This window comes from Scomber japonicus, chromosome 10, assembly GCF_027409825.1.
Source record: "Scomber japonicus isolate fScoJap1 chromosome 10, fScoJap1.pri, whole genome shotgun sequence".
Classification (NCBI taxonomy): domain Eukaryota; kingdom Metazoa; phylum Chordata; class Actinopteri; order Scombriformes; family Scombridae; genus Scomber; species Scomber japonicus.
The window spans coordinates 23,051,163-23,075,922 of record NC_070587.1 but is presented as its reverse complement, the minus strand read 5'-3'; the positions used below and the strand labels follow the sequence as shown (position 1 = coordinate 23,075,922).

The 24,760-nt window shown below is 40.3% G+C and overlaps 2 protein-coding genes across 2 annotated transcripts; one reads left to right on the top strand and one right to left on the bottom strand.

Annotated features, from left to right (window-relative positions):
• Positions 1-2,187: 2,187 nt before the first annotated feature.
• LOC128366870 (grainyhead-like protein 2 homolog) lies at positions 2,188-13,756 on the bottom strand. The gene is made up of 15 exons (XM_053327638.1): positions 13,743-13,756; positions 12,823-13,009; positions 12,320-12,727; positions 11,920-11,981; positions 10,963-11,221; positions 10,680-10,791; positions 9,355-9,449; positions 4,621-4,779; positions 4,439-4,496; positions 3,763-3,902; positions 3,610-3,647; positions 2,766-2,857; positions 2,572-2,657; positions 2,389-2,453; positions 2,188-2,308 (listed from the first exon to the last, which is right to left on the bottom strand). Exons 1-15 carry the CDS (start codon positions 13,754-13,756, stop codon positions 2,188-2,190), a joined length of 1,896 nt encoding a protein of 631 aa, XP_053183613.1.
• Positions 13,757-14,862: 1,106 nt separating this feature from the next.
• Positions 14,863-18,696, top strand: LOC128365784 (zinc finger protein 706). Its single transcript, XM_053326366.1, has 3 exons — positions 14,863-14,934; positions 15,837-15,985; positions 17,167-18,696. Exons 2-3 carry the CDS (start codon positions 15,851-15,853, stop codon positions 17,260-17,262), a joined length of 231 nt encoding a protein of 76 aa, XP_053182341.1. The 5' UTR covers positions 14,863-14,934; positions 15,837-15,850; the 3' UTR covers positions 17,263-18,696.
• The last annotated feature ends 6,064 nt before the right edge of the window (positions 18,697-24,760 follow it).

Genomic DNA, 24,760 nt, shown 5'->3' with positions numbered 1-24,760 from the left:
GACCTGCTGCACTGAGCTGCAGTCTGTGAACTACTTTGATCCTTAATTAGAGAGAAAGGAACACAGTGAAATAACCTGCTGATAAATTTAATTAAGAAACTTTTTGAAACATCTTTAGTACTTTTTTTCCTCTGGAGAAGCACAGGAGGAGAGCTGTCATTTCAAACTCATTTACGCAAATATTACAATATATACTTTTTAAGCAGGCCTTATTTATGGGAGAATTTCCATTTCTGTTACTTTGTACTTCTACTTGTACATTTTATGCGACCACATTTCTTTTACAGCCATAGTATTTGCATTCCAGATTCACATTTTAAGCCAAAAATCAGCAGATGGGGCTTTTTGCTACATTTCAGATCTCTAGTTAGGAGATCAGGGAAAGAGACATTTTCCCTCTAAACTATTTAAACAGCTGTTCAAACAGTCCCCATTATCCAATATTTACAATTACAAAAAAGAAAAGATTAGAGAATAACCCAAAAATTATACAAGGGCATGTTATTAATACTAGTTTATTAGTTTTAAATAACAGACATCTATCTTACTTTACCTGATGTTGATTTCTGGCTCTTTCCACAGACTCTAATGTGTAAAATAAAAACATAGATTTCATCATTTGTTCTTTAACCCCCCCCCCAAAAAAGGTGCAGAGATGTTGTTGTAGCTTCAGCCTCCACCATGTACAGAGCATTGTAGCATCCAATATTCAGCCTCAGTGGTCAAACTGAGAATAAAGAAAGCCAGAAAGCATCTGTGCTGTTCATAAAAGTTATTAATACTAGTAAATCTAACAGAAACTGGAACAGTAGCATTGTGAACAGAGGAATTCACTCCCTTGGTTTTATTGAACAAATTAAAAAGTATTAATTACAACTTTTGGATTGCCAGGTAAAAAAAAAAAAGCTGATGCAGATGATTTGAACAAATTCATTCTTTTATTAACAACCTGCTACACATTTACTACTGGTATTAATATTTATAACAGCACTATTACCTAACACCACATATGCATCAATGGGTTAACACCAGATTTGGCAACCCAGAAGTTGTTCTTGGAAATGGTTTACACCTCATCTATATACAGTAAAGCTGTTGACAACTTAGAAAACCATATAAAGTCAAATAATAATGTTTATTACTTATACAAATGCGTGGTGCAAAGTGGTGTTAGGAGTCAAATAAACCAGGAGAGACAAGCAGCTGCATATAAAACTATATTTATTGACTCATTTAAAAGACATCATGGTTCATGGAGCGTACGCATGAAGGATCGGGCGTGAACACAGTAGGGTGAGTGCGTTGAAACCCGGCGATTAGACTGTTCCGCTGTGATACTTTTCAGCCGCCTCAGAAATAGGATGGTGTAAATGGAAGTTCCTAATGTCATAAATACTAATGAGCACGGCCTCCTCGGCGAGATCAAGAGCAATAAACACTGGAGCTGAGGAAGCAGAGCAGTTTAACAGCATCCTGGAGGCTTGTTCTATAATGGTGCCTTATGTAATTACACATCCTTAGACACCAGCATGTAATCACAACCTGGGATAACTGTTATTTCACCAGCTCTGATTAGAAAAGTTTAAAAAAAAAATATATGAGCGATGATATTAAAAAAAAAAAAAATCACAGAATCAAAACACAACAAGCATTTAAAGACACATCTAAAAAGAATTATGTACAAACTAAACAATACGCCGTTACCTGGAGATTTATAGTCCCAAACATCTGATAAAGTCATTTGAAAGCTTCCGTAATGAGAGGAGGTAAAAGGAAGGATGGTGGAGGAGCGCAGAGGAAGCAAACAGCAGCTAATCCAATAAGACTGCTGTATACTGTAGTGTCTTCTTCCTGTGAGACCGCAGCAAGCTGGCTGGATGCTGTGTGGTGACGCAGGTAAAAAAAAAAAAAAAAAGTTCTTTCTTTCCTCTGGTGGACACGAGTATGAAGAAGAGAAGAGATCAAACAAACATCCATCCATAAATCTAGGCCACTTTCAGAGTTTTTAGAGTTTCCCCCGGCAACATGCGAGACGTTTGCTGGATGAAGTTTAGACAACGATTCCCGACACTCGAAACGTGGCCTTCAGGTGACACGTTAGAGTGAGTAGCAGTATGATGATGATGATGATGATGATGATGATGATGATGATGATGATGATGATGATGATGATGATGATGATGATGGCTACGCTACCGTCTCTGAAAGGGTGACCCGCACGGAGTCTGCTGAGTTCTCCATAGTTAGGATGAAGGTGTCCTCGTTGGAGTAGTGCTGGATGATGTTGTCGTCCATGTTCACCAGAACCCTGAGGACAGATAATATATGAAAGCAGATGAGAAAGACTCCTATTATTCAGTTTTTCATTTAGTTTGACTCTTCACTCACCCTTTTTTGCTTTTTTGGTAGATTTTGACCATCTTGTTACCAGGCACTGAGTATTTCTCTGAGATCTGTAAAACACAGTGTAGAAACAGTGTCTTTTAAACCAAGCTGAAGCACTCTGAGGTTTGCATTATTTAAACAGGATTACTACATACTACACTATAGATGTACTTCACTGATACTCACCGCCTCGGTTAAGGCGCTGAGGGTCGGGGAGCGCAGCATCAAGGCATCGAACACTTCATCGCTCTCCTTCCTCACATACAGCAGAACTGATGATCCAGATGTTAGAGACAAGAAAAGAAATGAGTACAGATCTACAGTAAGTGCAATTGCTTGATGAGAGGAATGATGAGAGATAAAATGATGTCATTACAAACCTTTTCTTTCCTGGTCCACTTTAGGCTTCTTGGGCTGAGGGGGACAAACGGCTTCCTCAGCAGCACATGACATCCTCTTCATCAGAACACTCCTGATACGACACACAGACACCATTTAAAGCACCTTAAAATAATTCAATATCTACATATGAGCTTTCAAGTATTTCAATACTTTATTCAAGTAAAAGTATGTTAAGTAGAGTAAGTACTGCAAATGCACTACCAAAAGTAAAGTACTCATTATGCAAAGTTCATTTTACTGTTGTAGTTTAACAATGTGGAGCCAGTTTTAGATACTGATGGTAGATTACTAGTAATAATCATGCATTATATGAAATAATATAATAATATAATAATGCATTTTGTCTTTATAGCACCATTCTCACATCAATGCAAGGGCAGACAATTTTAACAAGTTAGAATATTTAAATATATTATTTTATGTCTTAATCTGAAAGGTAATTAGTAACTATAAATAGCAAATAAATGTAATGAAGTAGAAAGTTGAAGTAGTATCAAATGAAAATACTCAAGTAGAGTGATTCTCTCTCTTGTGTTTTTTTCATGTGACAAATCTTTAGAGTCTAGAAGTTTCTGATGACCCCTGAATGTTTTACTTTTCTTTAGACTCACTGATTTAAGGGGAATATGATTGATTTTACTTTTTATTCTTCTTCTGTTCCCTTAAATGTGATATAAATAGCAGTGGAGTCATCCTGGTCTATTTAACTATGACATACACAGAGTATTATTTCAGCATTGAGGGATCATCAGTCATAAAGCAGTGAGAGGACTTGTTACAGATGTGCAGAGTTTGGAGATAAAATAACAGCATGACGCTCACCCGTCCTTGTCCACCTCCTCTGTGTTGAAAGCAAACACCTGAAAATAGAGAGCAGACCACATGAGACATAGTTAAAGACTGGATCCCACCACGGTCATCAACTCAGGAAGTGTGTGTGTGTGTGTGTGTGTGTGTGTGTGTGTGGTCCCTCACCTGGCCCGCTCTCTGCAGGTTTCCAAAGTGCACGTCAGGAATGAAGAGGACAGGCTGGGAGTCCAGGTCCGCCATGGTCTTGAACAGCTTGTTGTCATCCTTCTTCATGGGAGAGGTCGGCCCTGAGCTGCCATATTTCCCTAATCCGGAGAGAGAGTATGAACTCAGCATCTGTTGCCAGGCAACCGCTCCAAGTGCAGATTTGATTTGAAGGTTTGATTACACTTTGCCTGCTTCCTCAGTCTTGTGCTTATGTTTTCTGTCTTCTCTGTACTGAAACCTGCTCTTTTTTTTGTATTACTGTACATGCTTTACTGTGCAGCTGTCAAACACATCTGGCTCTGGAATAAAAATGATTCTCACTAACTGTTGTTCACACTGTTAATACAGCGACACTCCTGCTTCTCTTCATTTCTTTCTTAACTATACCTAAACTTATTTTACCATTTTAACACTAATATTTAAAGTGTATTAGTGATTTTTTACCTTCTGTTTATATGTTTGGTGTTTTTTTCATATAAGGCATTACAAGTTTGTACCACATGCTCACGTGCACTTTTTATATTTAATTCATGTGTTGTTGTTTTTCTTTATGTGTGTGTGAAATACATAAAATACAACAAAACTGTGTTAACATTGTTGATTAAAAGTGATTGAAATTAGTTAATATCTTCACCTTTCATCCTCTTCCTCAGCTGCTTCTTCTCCTCATCACGAAGCTTTCTCTCAGCACCCTGCAAAACACACAGTCATGTTGAGCAGATAGGAATATACAAAATGCCCATAGATCCAAAAAAAAAGCATCATCTAAGTGGAAATGAGATGAGTTATCAGTCTGAGCCAGCGGGCCATCATCACCTTGTCACAGAAGACCTTGATCTGAGCGTTGGCCCTGTGGATGGGCCTGCTGCTGCAGCTGTTGTAGCTGTAGGTGTCGATCTGGATCATCAGTGGCATCCCCTTCACGCCTTTCTGAGAGGAGAAGTCTGTGCTCAGACAGTTCACAGAGATAAAGACCTGAGAAAGAAAAGTAAGACAGAAGACAAATTTTGGGTGTTTAGTGAGCTGAAACTGGCAGCAGCATAGTCACCAAACAGTTACCACACAGTATGTTTTACAGTCTTTAACTTTTTAACTTCAAAGAGGACTAAGGACAACCAACTATGCAAGTTTAAAAAGAGACATTAAATCATATAGATCACTCAGTGGTTCTCAACCTGTGGTTCAGGACCCCCAAAGGGACCTGGAGATGAGCAACAAAAAGCAAGAAAACTCATTCTTGCTACAGAAGTTTGAGCTCAGACAAATTTATGCTCATATTTTCTTTTTTTTTTGTGCTTTTACAAGATAATTTTACATCTTCAGGCCTCTTAACATATTCATATAAAACAGTTAGAATGAAGACAGATGTTTTAATGTTGGATGCACCAAAAAGACGACTTGAAAGACGCATTGAGTGAACACAAATACACCTTCAGAAATAAAAATGTAGGGTGTAGAATTTGATACCTTCAGGTTTAAATAAGGAAAAAGCTTAAAAACCCTTTTTTATAAACAACTTATTGATGGGATTGCATCATTCTGAGTTATATATCATTTAAATAGTTAAAGCTGCTCTGTGTTTTAGCCACTGCATTCAAACTTTTAATCCCAATAAAGTATTTAAGTCCAGTAAAGTACAAGTAAAGCTTCGTTTAGAGGGCTCACAGTGCTGAATGGTTGGGAATCACCGGTTTACACAGTGATAATGGGTGAGAAACTATCTGCTGTGTCTGTGAGTAATCATTCAACCCACTTAATAACTACATCAATGATCTCAGTCGTTTCTAAAGATGCTTTGTGAAGCGATGAATCAGTGCGTTGGTCCTGTCAGGACAAGTTCTCAGGTCAAACAGGGATCTAATGCAGGGTTCTCCCCTCACACTAACAAGGCACTGAGTCCTTTTCATTCTCTCTATTAAATCAATAACTATAAACCTTAAACTATTAATAAAAGGAAGCACGGTCTGTGTATTTTAGCTATAAGAACCCATCATTTTCCTGTCATCAGCTCAGTTAGTTTTACAGCCAGCCACATCTTTGTTCTCCAAGTGAATCTCGACCTGACTCATGAACTGTGCACTGATGAGTGAGAAAGTGAGACGGTCGGAGGACGGAGGGTCATGAGTCACAGCAGCAGCAGTTCACAGGCCAGAAGCAAAACACTTCAGTTTCATATGCTGACAAATCAATCTAAGTTGCGAAATATACTGATTTAGGGGAAAGTGGAATTTTTTTTTCTTTCTGGAATGCTGAATGAATGATCCAGACTTGTTTGTTAGTGTCACAGTTCTTAGAAGTCTTAGTCTTTAGTCCAAAAATCTTCTTCCTAGAAAAAAAGTAGCAGAACATATCCGCTGCCTTCCTGAGTGGCTCATGGGAGAAAAAACGGAATTAACCTCTCACCTAAATCTTAACACAAGCCTGCAGCCTACTCCTATTTTAAACCATGACATGTAATAACAGCACTACGTGACACTACCTTGACACATCTCATTACAGGAGGGAACATATTCCCATGATTGGTGACCATGGGAATGTTTAATGCCAAAGCATCAAAACCAACATAATAAACTCCTCATGGATTTTCCAGTCAAACAGGACTGACGGCCTGAGCAACAAGTCGGCAGAAACGGATAACGGTAAAGATTCCTCACAGCGGCTTAAAAGCTATTTTCCCAGTACGCAGCGGCAGCAGCATCGTGTCTGAACCTGCAGAGGTGAGGGCTGATTTCTGGAAAGGCCAGAGGCACAAATGAGCCTCCTACACACCTCCACAAATTCACACCTCCACAGACCCAAGCCATTTAAATTTCTCCAGGAGGACAGTACACACTACTGCTAATATCTATATATATGTGTGTGTGTGTGTGTGTGTGTGTGTGTGTGTGTGTGTGTGTGTGTGTGTGTGTGTGTGTGTGTGTGTGTGTGTGTGTAGGAGGCCTGTTTTGCTTGCACGCATCGCACGTGTGAGCATTCAAAATACCTTCCTGAAAAGCTAAAAAGTTCACGAGGGCAGGGGTAAAGTGGCTGTTCAGAGCCAGCCGCGTTACATGGAACAAATAAACAAACATGCAAACAGAGTCATGCAGAGGGAAGGAGCTCATCTCACATTTCACAATCCATTACAATGAGGAGGATGAGGATGATGATTGTGTTGCCTGGCAACAACAGACCCATGCCAAAACAAACAACAACAAAACTAAACCCAAACTAATAATTTGCTCCAGAAATATCTGTTTGGTGTGTCAGTCCATCAGAGCCTGATTGGACATCCAATTGTGCTTGGAGAACACATTTCTAGGTGACACACACACACACACACACACACACACACACACACACACACACACACACACACACACACACACACACACACACACACACACACACACAATAAATGATAGCAGAGATATGTCAACCACCACATTACCCCGCAATAATAAAGGTACTTTTTCTCAGCCTCTCCCACATTATTTCCTAACTGTACTGGTTAGTGTGTAGCAACAAGGCTGATAATCATCAAGTTTGTATAATGGAGCACAAACACACTGACACACAAACACCACCCTGCTCCATACTCATATTTAACAAGCATGCAATACACTGGAAATATGTGTTTGACCCCTTGTACTACTTTTAAAGGGGCATGCCACCAATTTTAAGCATGAAAATTAGGGCTGGGCCGATAAGCTTTTGTGCCGATTGGATCCTCTAATGATTTTTGGGTCCCGGTTCGATTTAAATTGCGATTCTGACTAAACAAGTATTGCGATTCGATTTTACCAAGTATTGCAATTTTAGATTTCAAGAAACACTTGATAATACATCATAAGTCATATTTACAAAAAACACACACATCACATCAGTTTGTGAGATTTACTCATTTCATTCCCATCCGCCAACATCTTACAATAAACTAAAGTGCTACAATTAGCTGGTCTTTAGAAAAAAAAATTAAATTAAAAAAATATATATTTTTAAAATAAATAAATATCGATTCTTGTATGAGAATCAATTTTTAAAAATCAGCAGAAAAAAATCACGATTAATATAAAAATCGATTTTATTTTTTTTTGGCCCAGCCCTAATGACAATCAGATCAGTCATCCTGTACTTAGTATAAGTACTTATCACAATTCATGTAGAACAGTGTGTAACGTCTTCTGGAGGAGCCGTGTCAAGTCTGAGAAAATACCCCCCTCCCTGATGAAGTCATGGTGACATCATCAAGTTTACTTTGGTTCATGCCCAAACGGATGGAAAGCCCTCTGAATGAACAGGGGCGTTCATTTGGAAAGATGTGGACATTTATCAGGCAGGAAAAAGATGCCATTGATTTGCAAACGTAGGATCCAGTGTTTTACAGTTTAATCCATACTAAAGTCTAAAAGTCAGGATGGATCTGGATCAGGTCCAAACAGACAATTATTACTGAGTACAGACAATCTATTCCTGCTGATGAGATCATAAATAATAGAGCTGCAATGATTAGTCAGTTAGTTTATAACTATTAAATTAATTGCTATTTCTATAATTGATTCTCGTAAATTTTCCAATTCTTTTTCATTCCTGCTTCTCAAATGTGAATATTTTCTCATTTCTTTAGTCTTTATGACAGTAAACGGAATATCTTTTTGTGTGATTAATATTCTTCACCATTTTCTGACATTTTATAGACTAAAAAAAACGTATGAATTAATCGAAAAAATAACCAACAGATTAGCTGAGAATGAAAATAATGGTTAGTTGCAGCTCTATATCATATGATCTCTTATCAATGATTGTGGAAGATACGTTCCTTACTGAAAAATCTTATCAGACAGAAACCATCCAGATTATATCATGTAAGAACAAGACTGTGCAGGTGATCCTATTTATTTTTTTCATTATGTGAAATTCAAATGAATTCATGAGAAGAAAAAAAAACTGCACATACAGGTACATTACAATGGTAAGGGGCAGAGTAAGTAAACACAGCTTGATACAATATCACCACCTGGGCACTAAAAACAATTACAGCAGAGTGAAGGTATGTGCCAAACAAGAAATATTTATCCACCAACTCACAAAGCTGCCATTACCTCACATTCAATCAGCCTGTTAGTGGAGCTCTCATTAAACTCAAGCCAAATGGGAGCCACAGCCCCGATCAACCAGGCCCAAAACAGCTTGAGGGTGAGCTTATACAGTGTGTGTGTGTGTGTGTGTGTGTGTGTGGAGGGGGGTGTTTGAATGAATACACATTGTTTGGCGTTAGTATTTATCCAACTGACCACCTTTAACAAAGCCGAAATCCGAGCAGTTCCTTTCAGGATTTTTTGCCCTGCATGTCTGCGACCTCAAATAATGACACAAAGCAAGGGACGCTCTCTCTGTCACTGAGGACAAAGAGGTTGGGGGGGGGGGGGGGTAGAGGGGTGTAGAGAGGGGTCTGGTATATGCTCTGACAGCTATTCTGAACCATAGTCTGCAGAATAAGCTAAAGAGATAGTTAAAGAGCCCTAAAAAACAGCAAACAGTATAATCTCCCTTTTTTTAGTTTTGTTTTACCTTGGCTTCTTCACTGACATCCCACGTGAAAGAGACAGCGTTGTAGGCAATTTCCTCCACGTTACCGATCGTGTTGAAGCTCTCCTTATAGTCAGCTGCGTGCAAAAGTGAAGATCGGAGAGAAGTGTTACGGTCGGCGTTCGAGGTGCAAAATTGTGACATAAGCAATAATATAATACGACAATGTTTAAAAAAAACTTCAGTTGGCCCAGTGGTTTTACACCTAGTGGTCAAGCCAAGATGACGCTGAGGGGTGAGAAGATGATGATGATGATGATGATGATGATGATGGGACACTGTGGACATTTTTCTTCTTCTGTTCTTCTCTGTGAAATATTGGATCATTTTACCTCAACTAGTTATTTTAATGAAACATCTGGAAGAATGCTTTTGAGGTTTTCATGTGTGTTTTTATGTGAAATCCTAATCCTCATCTGAGAAGTAACTACAGCTTTTAAATGAATGCAGTAGAACTTACGATACTTCCCCTTGAAATGTAGTGGAGTGGAAATGTTCAATTAAAGCTTAATTAAAAGCATATTGTACTAAAATACTGCTCTTCAGTCAACATACTTATTTCCACCTCAGTTGAACTGCTGTGATATTGATCTATCTTTATCTTTAAACAAACTCAAATGTATCTGTTTACACTGTTCCTAATGTATCTGTGGCTGAGGGGGTTTTTTGTTCACCTGACGAGACACATTTGCCAACAAATGAAGATGTAAATGCGTAAAGATTCCCACAGGGGCCCTGGATACTGCCCAAAACACTCATTTGCTCACGTACAGTAGTAGTTTCCACTCGCACACTAGCTTTGAAATTTCACCATAGTATTGGCATGAACTTGCCACGGACAAAACCAGCACAGTGTCTGACATCTCTGCTTCATTCCATTGCATCTTCGAGCACAGGTTGAGGCCTGTCTCTTGCTGATCATACAGGATATGGCCTGAATCCAAGCCCCCACCTATTTCTCCTGTTAACGTCTATGCAAATGGGGAACCCACTGGCTGTCTCTTCTCAGTGCTCCTGTGCGAATTGAAGATTGACAGTTATTCAAATGGAGGTGGGTTTCGCCTCGGGGTATGTGACGGGATTCTCCTGGAGGTTCGTGCAGGTCTGCCACCTGCTCCCTTTTTACCTGTGTGGGTTTGTGGAGCTCAGGCGTCACAGTATCTGTATCTAAGTGTGATATTTGATACTGAAGTGACTTAACCATTTTTGTATCTGATTCTATTCCCCATCTGTTCTCTTTTTAAACCTCATCAAGCAGTGGATGAGACCAACAGGCCTGTTAGTGAGGAGGATAATAATCATCTTACCAATATCCAGGACTCTTTGTTTGGCAGTGTGCTGGTGGGAGTGCCAGTATTTCCAATTTTTCAGCTGCTCGTCTCTGCACTTATCTTCCCCAAAGACAACCATGATAACACTCTGTGGTTGAAACAGAGGTGTGTTACCATCACGCCAAAACAGTACAAGATTTTCATCATCAAAAATATGTATTAAATTTCTTCTAAATCGCACACCACCCAACAATAAGATTAAAACCCTCAACCTCTACCTCTTCCGTTACCTCTCTATTTACTATCTCCCCTCCCTCACCTGTACAACACTGTCCCGCTGCAGTTCAGAGCCTTCCATGGTGCACTGCTCACTATTGGATTTGCTCCCATCAGGCCCATGTGATGACTTCGGTCCACTCACCCTCACTTTGCCTCTGGGCTCATGTAGGGATGATCTGAAGCCGATTTCCGACAGTGTCAGGGCGTAGAACTGGCCCCGGTTCAAGTAAGCCATCGGTCCCTGTCCTTGTTGCGGCCGCAGCGACATGCTGGCATCCAGACAGTACTGGAAACTATCACTGTAAGAACAGAAGTATGTGTGGTAAGGTCTGGCAATTAGTGGTTCTTATGACAGTCTAAACAAATATTTCATTTGTTAATCAGAGGTGATATTCTATACTTTCCTTATTGGCAATAAATCCCATGAAACTAAAAAAAACAGTAGTGTGTGTATTCAAAGCCTGAGGTGTTTTATTCCTGTGAGCAATAGAGTTCCATTGTTGTCCAAAAAACTATTAAACACACACCAATGAGCCACATTGTTGCACTGGATGACATATCCCTTCATTACAATGAATTTAGACACTGAAATACTCACTAAAGCACTAAATAAGTCTTAATCCGCGGCAGGGAATAGTCCCTAACAAATGCACTGATTCCTCCTGTCTGAAACAACAGTGCACAGCTGTTTTAGGAAATGAATGAGGCCTCTTTTACATAAACTAGTGGTATATAATTATATTTGTAAGCCGTTTTTAAAGATTTACATCCTCATTAAGAACCAATGACCCTGTGATTGACAGAGGTAGTGCAATAGTATTGAGCGATGCAGTGTTGACAATAACACAAATATAGAATACTACCAGCAATATCCTGTAAGACCTAATAAACATGTATTCATCAGAGCACTGTGTAGGCAGGAAGTATGTAACATAAAACCAGTGTGACCCCTTTATTTGTTGAGTCTGAGTTTGCTTTTCTTTGAGTTTTAACTTACACTGGTAGGTTGTAGTGCAATTCATCCACGCTTGAGGAAGGACTTCTACTTCTGTGATACATCTGTAAAAGAAGATAATGTGTGTTTCAAAAATTAGAACCAATGGAGAAAACGCTCCACAAGGGCAGTGTTAGCCTAAAGGTTAGAAAAATGAGCTTGTGACCATGAGTTCAATCCCTGGACTGGCAGAATAAAACCGGGTGGGGACGGTGAAAAAGAAGTGTTTGTCCCTCCCTTGAGCATGGCAGTTAACCCCAACTATGGCCAGAAGATCAGACTGTGGTGAAACTGTGTGAATGTGATCCATGAGTTTCTGTTAAAGAGAGGCTTCCTCCTAGAGAAACTATTCTGAATAAATAAAAGGTTAAAAAAAAAAAACAATTTGGAAAATCAGTCTCACCTCTTCTTCCACAGCATCCCCGTACATACTGTCTGGAGAGCTTCTCTGTTCATCTTTCAAATACCCAGCGAGGGACATATCATAGCGGCTCTGTTCATAAACCATCCTTATCTGCTCTCTGGAGTCTTGTCGATGGGAACCTCCAGAACAGGAAAGCGGCATGGACGTATGACCTTCTGTCTTAACCAGAGCAAGAGCTGCTGGTGCTCCACCTTTACTCTCTCCTCTGGACCTGGAGCCCTGGTGCTCTGTAGTAGATGAGTTGTTTAGGGAGAGGTTGACAGGCATGGATCTGAGGGTGTGAAGATGGTGATCTAGCATCTCCAAGCTTCTGCAGTTATCAGGTCCAAGAGCAGAGGGGTCTGTGATTTTAACCCCGCTGGGGACACATCTCTTCTCTTTGGGAACCTGATCAAGTTGAAGCGAACACCAAAAATGAGACCCACAATAAAGCATGACATATTATGTGATAATTGTCTTATGATTGGCAATGTCAGGCACACCTTGTAGTAGTCGTATAGTAGTCCCAGAGCTGCTGCACTGTCCTCATCTCCATTGATGCTCATCATGGCCTTAGTGGCAGCGGTCAGTGGGTTCTCCAGGTAGCTCCTCCACGCCTCATCCTCACTGTTGAACACTCTGCGTGAGGACACCGGCACTTCGTTCGGTACCACCACCACCAGCCGTTTACTGAGGAGACATCAGGGCGACAGGTTGAAAGACATTAAAGTCGTGTTGTGACTGGAAAGTCAATATGTCATTAACGGAAGTCATGTGTGCCAAGTGGAAGTTCGCCTCAGGCTGTTTCTCACCAAACTTCACGGGAATTGCCCGCTTTGTGTGACATGTGTTTATGTAAGTGCATATCTGACGGATTACTGCTGATTTATCGTATATTAAAAGACAGGAAAGTGGTCAAACCAGTGATTCCGGATCAAAATTAAGAGTCTTTTTTTTTAAATGTCATTTTTGAAGCATCATTCAGGGAGGCTGGTTAAAAGACACACTGCCTATGAGATCTTAATAATTTTGTGTCATGCATTGTGTCATTTTTAATATTAGTTAAGTCAAATATTTTGCAGTAATTAGGAGTAAATATAGACATTCTAACATTTAGCTGCATCTCCATGAATTACAGTCAAATTCTCCAAATGAAAAACAATAATGACAATACCATTACAGTCATTTTGGTATTTCTGCAATGTCAGCCATGGATTATATCTACTGCTGAATATTCCATACATGAGTGTCATACAGATGATAGGAATAAACTATGAAAATGAGTTCTTTTTCAACTAAACGTTTTGTGGCCTATGGAAGATAAAAGAAACAAAAGACATCTTAAATATCTGAATTGCTTGTAAAAACATTTTAATGGCATGAACAGAAGTTATAACCATTCACACTGTTAATATTCTCTTACCTGTCTAGGTCCATGCTGCCTCCAGGACTCTTGAGAAACTGGACTTTCTTGTTAGTGCAGGTGACTTTGAGATAAAGAGAGAGTAAAGAAACTAGGCCCGCAAAAAGCTATTTAACATATCTGTCAAAACAGCCAATGAAATCATCTGTAACCTTGCATACTAAAATATATTCCAATGTCCTTGCTGTCAGGTAAAATTGGATCCTGTTACTGACGATTGACACACTGCTACATTTCTTGCACTAGTCAGGGTTTGTATCCTATTTGGAGAAGTTGGCAGGTTTAGAGATGCGCGTTCCACCACCTGAACAAGGAGGGTAAACAAGGAAGCGAGAGTTGCATTTCTGATTGGATAGGTGTTTCTTCACAGGTGGTACAATCGTTTCCCCATTGGTCAATCAAGATGAGGGAGAAAGTGGGGGTGGGGGTAACCTGAATACACGGTTTCTCCTGGCGCTGGTTTTATTTCCTCCACCCTAACAATCAATACTACTTTGAATTTACTACCATTGAATTACAAGTTTGACTCTAAATAAAAAAATGAAGTGACATTTTGTAGGCGTTATTATATATGTATATATATATATATATATATTGTATAGTAGGCTGTTTGTACAGCCTACTATGCCAGGGAACATATCATTATGAATCAGGATTGTATTGCATATGTGTTAATATGTAAAAATGAGGGACGTTATAGCTGCTCTGAGTAACCTTGGCCTTATTATTGTCTGTACCGTGACACCTTGTGGCAGGCATTCAATCTTGCACCGTACAGACAGCAAATGTTATTCATAATAGGCTTCACAAATGTGCCTAAATGCAATAGAGGGGGATCATTTAAAAAAAAAAAAAAAAAAAAAAAAAAACATGCTTCATGAATAAAATATGCTATATGTTCACACACTTTTGGTATGTTCGTATTTGAGTTTTGAGTTTTTATTTCTCTAAAATGGAAGTGGTGCTGCCTTGACGTGCTGCCAGACACTTTCACACCTCCGTCAATATCGTTGTAAAACTTAAAGCGTGTTTATGAACGCTTCTCCGCTTTACTAACGGCACTTGAAGGCAGCATTCTTTACGGTTCGGGCATGCGCACTAGTGCAGTAAGGACAACCCACTAGAAGCGGGGGAACATCCGGAGGATCTTATTTCGTTTATCTTCAGTTACTAATACAGTCATATTTCACTGGTAAGACATTTACCAAACCATTATCCTGACTCTTTATTCACAATATCGCTAACAGAATCCATATTATGTGTGTGTTATCGTCCATGCTATTCCTAGCTATCGTTAGCAAACCGGCTAACACTAGGCTAGTCTTGCTTAATGAGTGGACGTTGAATTTAACACCTGGTTGTACTTGTGTTATACATTTATTACAATGTGTGAGTTTATGTTGTGAAGCCCACCCTATCTTCCACAGCAACCGCGTGAAACTGTCGCTTTTAAACTAAACTCTCTGTGACCGGCTAAAGTTGGCTAGCGTCACCGTTGCTAACATTGTTAAAGCCGGGTGAGAGCGATGCAAGGCGGGGACTAACCTCAAGTCGCTCACCGTTACTTTATATGTACACACTGTTACTACCCTCCATCACACACAGTTGTGATAAGTGTGGCTTTCTTGATTGACAGCAGTATTGATAGAAAAAGTAGTCCCTGCCCCATCACTACCACTATATACCACAGTTCATGCAACCATAGCACTGACCCAAATCTATACTGTGTGTAATAATTTTGAATATCTGCAGTCTGATTTTCTTTGGGGAAATTTCCAAGTTAATTGCCTTATCCCTGTGACCCAAAAAGTGGCAATTAACCCAGTTCTTAAAGTTGGACTTTTCCCAGCCACTGCTGTCTTGCTAATACTGAATCATATTGATCTTATAAGGCTCATCTGTCCATTGTAAATTATACATGTTGCTTTATCAGCTGCTGTGACTGCTTTGCATTCCCAGTTAGTGTGAATTTCAGTCCTTTGGTGATTTACATTTCTCCTTCCCTTGTCACTCAATTGTTTCCAAGCCAGGTATAAAGTCTTTTTATGGTGTCGTGCTGATCAAACTTCTGTATCTTTTTTTTTTTTTTTTTAGGTCTAGCATCAGACATGGCCCGTGGGCACCAGAAGATCCAGTCCCAGCAGAAGAATGCCAAAAAGCAGGCAGACATTAAGAAGGCAAAAGGCCATGACCAGAAGGCAGCGGCCAAGGCTGCTTTAGTATATACATGCGCTGTGTGTCGGGTATGTTCTCAGGCAAAAACAGAAAGATACAGGATTTATGAGCTCATTATTATTTAACAATTAAAGGTGGAAAGATTAATTCAGTAGATTGAGAGGCGTTTATCAACCACAGATGATTTTGTTCAAGTGTGATTAAGATAGATCTTCACTCACATTTTATGTCAGTCCTGCATTGAGTAGTTACTGGCTACACTGCCCATGTGCATGACAGTATACTAGTGATCCAACTATAGTCAATAACTGCAATTATCAATTCATTTAGTGCTCAATTTAGCCCAAACTACACAGATGTAGGATTCATCACAAGGCTGTTACACTGGGTTGTTAAAGATGTCATATTCCTACCAAGCTAACAGAACTCGGAACTATTGCAGCCACTTTTTCACATTAATGTGATTAAGTTATAAAAATGTAAGTCTCATTAGTTGTGTAAAAGCACTCGTGAATGGATAGACCATAGCTCATCCACAAAGCCTCTCTGTTTCATCTTTGGGGAACTATCACTAAATCTTAAATTCTTTTAAATACTATGAAATGGGTTCTGACTTCTCAAAACTATCTGGTGGTCACCCTTATTTATGTTGATGTTGAAAATGGGCAGAACTTGCAGAAGTGCTCTGCAAACGCTTCTCTCCATAGTCCCTTTTCAACAATTTTCATTGTTATTGTTCAATTGTTAAATTTAAAGTTTCACAGATTGTCCTTAGTTTTAGTAGAGGCTGGGAGACTCTTCATCTCCATTCTTTTTGATAAAGTTTATCACAGCTGTTTTTTTATTAACAGTCACTAGGATGGATTACCTCCTGTGTTACCTGTAAATGCAATATTTAATCTCTGGTCCCAATAATTACCTCAGCAGTATATTACCCCTTCTGGTCATTATGACCAGCTTCTCACCTCAACTCTGTATCTAACTGCTCTGTAAAAGTATATTCAAGTTGACATGTTAAACATAGTGGACAATACATCTTATGATGTGTTGAGCTACCTTGTGATGGAGCAGATACTGACCTTTTATAGCATTGTTTGGTCAAAGTGATATCATTTCATGAGGATATAAATCCATGCCTGGATACCAAGTTAATTAGTAACGTTTTTATTCATATATTTTTCCTATACTACTCTGTAAATGTCCATCATTGTGTTAATTTTCTCTCTTTCCTCCCTTTACTCTTTGTCAGACACAAATGCCTGACCCCAAGACCTTCAAGCAACACTTTGAAAGCAAACATCCAAAGTCTCCGATGCCTCCAGAGTTGGTCGATGTGGAGGCGTAACCGCTTCACCTCTTTTTCACTAAGACAGTTGGGGCTGATTCAGGACAGGTTTCTACATTTTGTAATGTTTCAGATAAGTACAACTTCAACTATGCCTCATGCTGCTTAATTTAGTTACAGATGTCATGGGTGACTTAAGCAGGGATGGTACTTACCCGCCTGCCCATGGTGGGTTTTTTTCCCAGATTAAATTTGTGCAAAGCTTCCTCACTTGCTACAGTTTGATCCGGGGTCAGTACTGATATTACACACACACATACACACACACACACAGCCGCCAGCTACCTTTTTCTTGGCATGTGCCAAAAATGCAATACTCCTCTTATCTGATCATTTCAAAATGTTCACGCTCACAACACCAGCTTTGTCCACAGGCTGTACCGCCATTACACCATCTCAGGGCTCCCACTGTTTCCACTTTTCAATTTAGACGTAGAAAACTTGAATTGGCACAACCTCAGCTGAACAAAGTCACAATACTGAAATGATGATCATAAGTCATCTGTATCCAAATCCAGCGTACTGTGAAAACCCCTATGGATTTTTTTAATGACGTATCAGGATCGGGGTCATAAATATAGTTAATTCAGACTGACTTTTTAAATTCATAATGAGCTTGAAAAGACTTATTCAGAACCACTAATAATGTTTTCTATTGAATTGATTTCAATTAACTTTCACCCTGCACTGATTTTTAGTTTTCCTCATCTAATGTCTAAATTGATAAGTGTGTAATTTTTGTTTATATGAAGAGTATATGAAACACAATGTGCTACACAGATACTGAAACTGTGCGTTACATTCTCCCCAAACTTTCCTATGTACTGTAGAGGTGTAAAAGTTGACCAGAGAGGGCACTGCAAGTCCACTCATAGTGAACCCTCTCCTGACACAATATCTTTGAGCAGTGTGATAACAGCATTAAAACATTCATGTAATCTTTGATCCTGTTAAGATTGCTCTTCAGTGAATTAGGATGGAGATAAAAGTTTGCACTAATACTCTACCCCCTCCCCCAGGTTGTTGTAATGAGTAAGTGTGCACCACTGTAGTATTTGGTAATGATTTTGTTAGTCACTGTTGTATTCTCAACTGTTTAACTGTTCAAAAAACCTGTCTGATTGTCATCTGGACAACATGTGTCAAAATGATCCCAGCAGTCTTTACTATTATCCCGTCATGATGGTGCAAAAGTACTTTGATTCTTACCTGCATTAAAAGTCTGATCTACATTACACTGTAAGGTATCTTGTTTTTTGTCGTCTTGTTTTTTTATATTCTTTTCATAGCATGCTAACAGAGATTTAATTTATAGAAAGAAACTATTTTCAATCCATGTTGTGGGTCTACTGGTCATTAACCACTGACATCGTATCACTGTGCTAAAAGTCTGGACTGACAACCAGCCATGTTTTTACTTTTGTATTGATCATATCTTGTCCACACAATGTAATGTAAAGCCTTTTAATAAATAAGGTGTTACTTTTAGATTAACAGACATGAAGTTGTGTGTGTTGTTTTTTTTAAACTAGATTCTTAAACAGTACTTGGATCATGTAGAATGTTTTTTCCTCTGTATATGTGTGTTTATGTTATCACCTACTGTACAGTTTATTAGAATAATGCTGAGTCCTATGCATATATGCTATAGTTAATGTCCAACTATCATAGCCACTACACGCTTACACACCATTTATAAACCAGCCTATAAAAGTAGAAATGAACTGGAATCAATCATCCTCACCGCTTCATATTAAGCTACACCTACAAATTTAATATAACTAATAACTGGGATTTTATGAGCGTGTCAGTTTACACCTTGGTGAGAGTCCAAGACCTCTCCAACAGCTGCATATCCACTTAGCAGATAATAAAACTGAGTCTATATTTATAAGATAGAAATGTAGCAGAAAGGTAATAATGAATCACTATTTATATTAGTTGTTTACTCACACACTTGATCTATTATTGCCTTCACACCCTGCTGATTGCTTTAAAAGATTGGTTTGTCCAGACATTGATTATACTGTAAAAAGTCACTGTCCAGGTGGCAATTTACTCACATGTACGTGTGTTTACAATTTCCCAGAGTTCTCCTACTCTTGCATGTAATCCCAAACATATAGAAATTAAAAGAGATTTCCATTCACTCTAGGATTACTTCCTATCAGATTTGGGTCAAACCAAACCACTTTTTTTTTGTTCAAATGCAGAATTAGCTTTTGTTTTAATTTGAATAGATGGATTAGATTTGCCACATAGTGCACAAACATGATTATGCGGCTTGTTATACAAACCCTGCCAAAGTGGTGCAGAATGAGAAGCCTGTACGCTGTAAAACCTGCCCCCCGCTTCACGCTCTTTCTCTGTGCCTAAACACACACACACACACACACACACATGCTCTGATAAAGAAGCTTGGAGCTCATCTTGTGACTGTGGTATTGTAAACAGTGGGGTCAGCCTGTTTAAGCGATGTGCTTCTAGGATGACAGGTTTTACGAACCGGCCTGTACAATGGTGTCTTTCACCCTGAAGACAAATACCACTCGCTCACACCCCCTACTCTAGCCATGTAACACCTGGAACAAGATGACAAGATGAAGGCTTGCAAAAGACTAGATGTTATGCAACAGGGGCTTTATGTGTGTGTGTGTGTGTGTGTGTGTGTGTGTGTGTGTGTGTGTGTGTGTGTGGAATATATTTTATTGTTTGTCCCCATTCATACAGAAGTCACAATAACTGAAATGACAACTAATATTAGAAAAAAAAGGAATGAAAACATCTCTCTTATACACAGAAATACAGAAATAAATGTACACAATACATACAAATGCACATGTGCACCTATACAAGCAGATATAGTAATACCTATATATTGTATGTAAGAAAAAAGAGATGTAATATGTACACACAGTGCCATTAGAATAACTGATTATCTTGTTTAGTTGTGTCGGACAGCAATGTGAGATGTCATTGTCTCTACTACAGATATCATAAGCATGGCTACACTTCAATACAGTTCATATTCTCTAATCTCCAAAAACTTGTCAGGGCTAGTATCTTGGTTAGTCAACTAAATGATAATTGATCAGGTTTTTTTATATAGTCATTTGTCATTTTTATTGTTTTTTATGTTCTTAATGGGTAAGTTATCACACCAACCAAATTTACCTCACGTGTACTGTGCTGTTTGTTACATTCAAACATGTTTTTTTCTCATTGTGTACAACTAGAAAGCAGCAGTATAAAAGTGTATAAGTGTGCATGATGAAATGTATAAAACGCCTCAATCTTACTAGATACAAAATGATATTACTCACACTGCTACCAAGTAGAAATCATGGGTACACAGAGCTCTACTACATTGTAAAATAACAATGTGGAACTTTAATATTAATAATACCTTCTGTAGTACATTCACCATCACAATTTACAAAGGAATTCATAATCAAGACCAAGGACAAAGTTACAAAAGAGGCAGACGTGTTTTGATTTTTTTTTTTCCCCTTATTGCTAATATCTGTGTTTTTCCTTTCTGTGGAAGTCCATGAAAGTTTATCCTTCAACTATTTTTCATAAAGTTGGAGGATGCACAAAAGAAAGATTTTGTTTAAAAAGAAAAAAAGGTCAGAATTGAAGCATCAAAGTCTGAAACACCCTGAAATGTAGTACCTAGTGTAGCTCCAAAAACACTTCATCCTACATTTCCCATAAGGCAATTCAAAAGTGTCTTTCATTAGAGCCTCCTTCCTGAGTTAACACCCATATCTTCCAGACTCCACACCTCCACTTTGTACCGCATGCTTTAGGCTGTGTCCAAACCCAAACTGAGATAACTCTCCCCAACTCAGGGTTAAATTCTCTGAATTGACAAAGCTCCCCCAGGACCACAGAAGACATTACACAACTGTTTTCACTGTCTGAGGACTTGCGACACATAAACTGATCTTGATGTGTAAAATAAGTGCCTCTTTATATGTTGAATTAATGAAGGCAGGCACACCTCACAGATTTTTATGTAGATATGTAAGCAAAATGATAATGGGATATTAGATAAATGAGGAAATGTCTTTATCATTTTTTTCTCTTCTTGTGAGTCATTTACTCAAATGAGCAACAGAACAGGTGGAGTCAGTTGGGATTTCGCAATTTCCACAGCGTGAAATCCTGCAGACAATAGAGGCTTAAATCTTCCGTCATTTAAGGCTGAACCACTGGACCAACATTCAGTTTTGTTTTTTTAAATAAAAAATTCTGCTAGGTACTGCCTAAGAAAATGATTTAATTTTCTCATGAGGAGACTAATAGATTGATGTCCATTAGATTTAGACAGTATAAGGTGTTTAAAGCCACTTGGTAAAGCAATTTGGTCAAGAACAGACATTATTGTAGCATGTGCACGTTTCAGCAGGGATTTGATTATTCTTGCAGACTTGAAAATTAAAAGTATACTCAGCCATTCGGATTCAGATGCCACGTTGATGGGAAAATAGTGGTAATTTCTATGTGTGTACGTGTGTGTTCACGTCTCTCAAGATACAGTTGATAGCCTTAGTGAGAACTCACCAAACTGGTTACACATCTTTAAGTTATCAGTCATCTGCCTCTTTTTTTTTCTTTCCTTTACTTGAAATCCCAGACCACACCTTAACAATTGAGAAGAGCCTTTCACTTGCTTTCACTGGTGCCTGTGCATTTTTACAGCCGATACTATCTGATCTGCCCTTAAATAGGTTACAAGCTTGAAATCTTGGCCCGAGGGGAAAACATGTGACAAGGCAAAAATAGCTTCACTCTCTCCCCTTGGAAACCAACGAGAATGCAGAAATAGTAGTTTCTATTAGGCAAGATATACTGTAGCTGTGTGTCCTGTGTTCTAGTTTGTGATGCCCTCAGCATCTCTGACAAATACTCCTTAAATGCTATTCTAAACACAGTTTGTCCAGGCCATTACAGCTGTGTGGAAAAACATAATAGACTATCTCAGTTTGTTAGAGAAATGTATCACTGTGCTTGCTGAGGAACTTCGTGGTCATACCGTACTGTACCGTACCGTACCGTACTGTACCGTACCGTACCGTCTTCTTCCGCTTATCCGGGGTTGGGTCACGGGGGCAGCAGTCTAAGCAGGGAAGCCCAGACTTCCCTCTCCCCAGCCATTTCGTCCAGCTCTTCCCGGGGGATCCCGAAGTGTTCCCAGGCCAGTCGAGAGACATAGTCTCTCCAGCGTGTCCTGGGTCTTCCCCGGGGTCTCCTACCGGTGGGACGTGCCCTGAACACCTCACCAGGGAGGCGTCCGGGAGGCTTCCTATAACAAGATGCCCAAGCCACCTCATCTGGCTCCTCTCAATGCGGAGGAGCAGAAGGTCTACTCCGAGCTCCTCCCAGATGATCGAGCTTCTCACCCTATCTCTAAGGGAGAGCCCAGCCACCCTATGGAGGAAGCTCATTTCGGCCGCTTGTACCCGCGATCTTGTTCTTTTGGTCACTACCCAAACCTCATGACCATAGGTGAGGGTAGGAACGAAGGTCGTCTGGTAAATTGAGAGGTTTGCCTTTCGGCTCAGCTCTCTCTTCTCACCACGACAGATCTGAGCAGAGTCTGCATTACTGCAGACGACGCACCGATCCACCTGACGATCTCACGCTCCATCCTTCCCTCACTCGTGAACAAGACCCCAAGGTACTTGAACTCCTCCACTTGGGGCAGGATCTCATCCCCGACCCAAAGAGTGCACCCTTATCCAGTTGAGGACCATGGACTCGGATTTGGAGGTGGCCAGTCTGCCAATCCAGAGCCTTATGGAACTCCGGGCAGATCTCATCCACCCGGAGCTTTTTGACCATCTCAGCGACCTCAGTCCCAGAGATAGGAGAGCCCACGCCCGAGTCCCCAGGCCCTGCTTCCTTATCGGAAGGCATGTCAGTGGGATTGAGGAGGTCTTCGAAGTATTCCTTCCATCGATCCACAACGTCCCGAGTTGAGGTCAGCAGCACACCGTCCCCACCATACACAGTGTTGACGATGCTTCCCCCTCCTGAGATGCCAGATGGTGGTCCAGTACCTCTTCGAAGCCCTCCGGAAGTCACTGTAGCCATCTCAGTTGACAGCTCCGCCCCTCTCTTGACAGCAAGTCCGACGACACGACTACAAAGTCAATCATCGAACTGCGGCCTAGGGTGTCCTGGTGCCAAGTGCAGATATGGACACCCTTATGCTTGAACATGGTGTTCATTATGGACAATCTGTGACGAGCACAGAAGTCCAATAACAGAACACCACTCAGATCGGGGGAGGCGTTCCTCCCCATCACACCCCTCCAGGTCTCACTGTCGCTGCCAACGTGAGCGTCGCCCAGCAGAATGAGGGTATCCCCAGAGGGAGTACTGTACTTTCCAGCACCCCCTCCAAGGAGTCCAAGAAGGGTGGATACTCTGAGCTGCTGTTTGGACCATAGGCACAAACAATAGTCAGGATCCGTCCCCCCACCCAAAGGCGGAAGGAGGCTACTCTGTCGTCTACCGGGGTGAACTCCAACATACAGGCACCAAGCCAGGGGGCAATAAGTATTGCCACCCCTGCCCAGCGCCTCTCACCAGTGGCAACTCCAGAGTGGAAGAGAGTCCAACCCCTCTCGAGAAGACTGGTTCCAGAGCCCTTATTGTGCGTTGAGGTGAGGCCGACTATATCAAGCCGGAACTTCTCAACCTCGCACACCAGCTCAGGCTCTTTTCCCACCAGAGAGGTGACATTCCATGCCCCTAGAGCTAGCTTCTGCAGCCGATGGTCGGACCGCAATGGTCCCCGCCTTCGGCTGCCATCCAGCTCACCCCTTTGGCCCCTCCCACTGGTGGTGAGTCTGTGGGAGGGGGGTCCCATCCCATGTCACCTCTTCGGGCTGTGCCCGGCCAGGCGCCATGGGTGAAGGCCCGGCCACCGAGACACGGAAAACCATATAATGAAATCATTATAAGGGTCTTGTGGTGGTCTCTAGTGAATTTTTTTTGGAATTGGGTAAAATGTATGTCACAGCACCCATATTGTGGGTGTCAAGGTCAAGGTTTAAGTATTTCTTTCAGTGTTGTAACGTTGCAATAAATAGGCTTATGTGCTGTCTGTTGCTTTATTTAGATACAAAACTGTGATCTGCAGTGAAACATAAGACTGTGATTGGACCTTCCAGTGATACTGACTTGCATAGCCTATCAAAGCATGTGATGTTTCTAGGTGAGTTTTTCATAACTATACATGTCGGCTTTGCTCACATATAACACCATGACACATCACATATACTTCTAATAACATACCATACATACAATATAAAAATCTGATATACTGGCTGCTTTATTTACTATCATACGGACCAGTTTAGTGGTGATAATGTTATGGAAACTACAATCCCCATAGTTCCTTGTGTTCGGTTGCCTTGGTAACGTTTGACGTCACCCCATCTGCTCTGGCTGTGCCTGTGTAATTGGAGGGAAACCCCGTGGA

Excerpts from the sequence above, each read along its gene's own strand:
- LOC128365784 (XM_053326366.1), top strand. The coding sequence starts at position 15,851 with ATGGCCCGTGGGCACCAGAAGATCCAGTCCCAGCAGAAGAATGCCAAA. Across the intron at positions 15,986-17,166 it reads ATACATGCGCTGTGTGTCGG|ACACAAATGCCTGACCCCAA; the intron begins GTATGTTCTCAG and ends ACTCTTTGTCAG.
- LOC128366870 (XM_053327638.1), bottom strand. Across the intron at positions 3,648-3,762 it reads ACCTGCAGAGAGCGGGCCAG|GTGTTTGCTTTCAACACAGA; the intron begins GTGAGGGACCAC and ends CTCTATTTTCAG. Across the intron at positions 2,858-3,609 it reads GAGGAGGTGGACAAGGACGG|GAGTGTTCTGATGAAGAGGA; the intron begins GTGAGCGTCATG and ends GTGTCGTATCAG.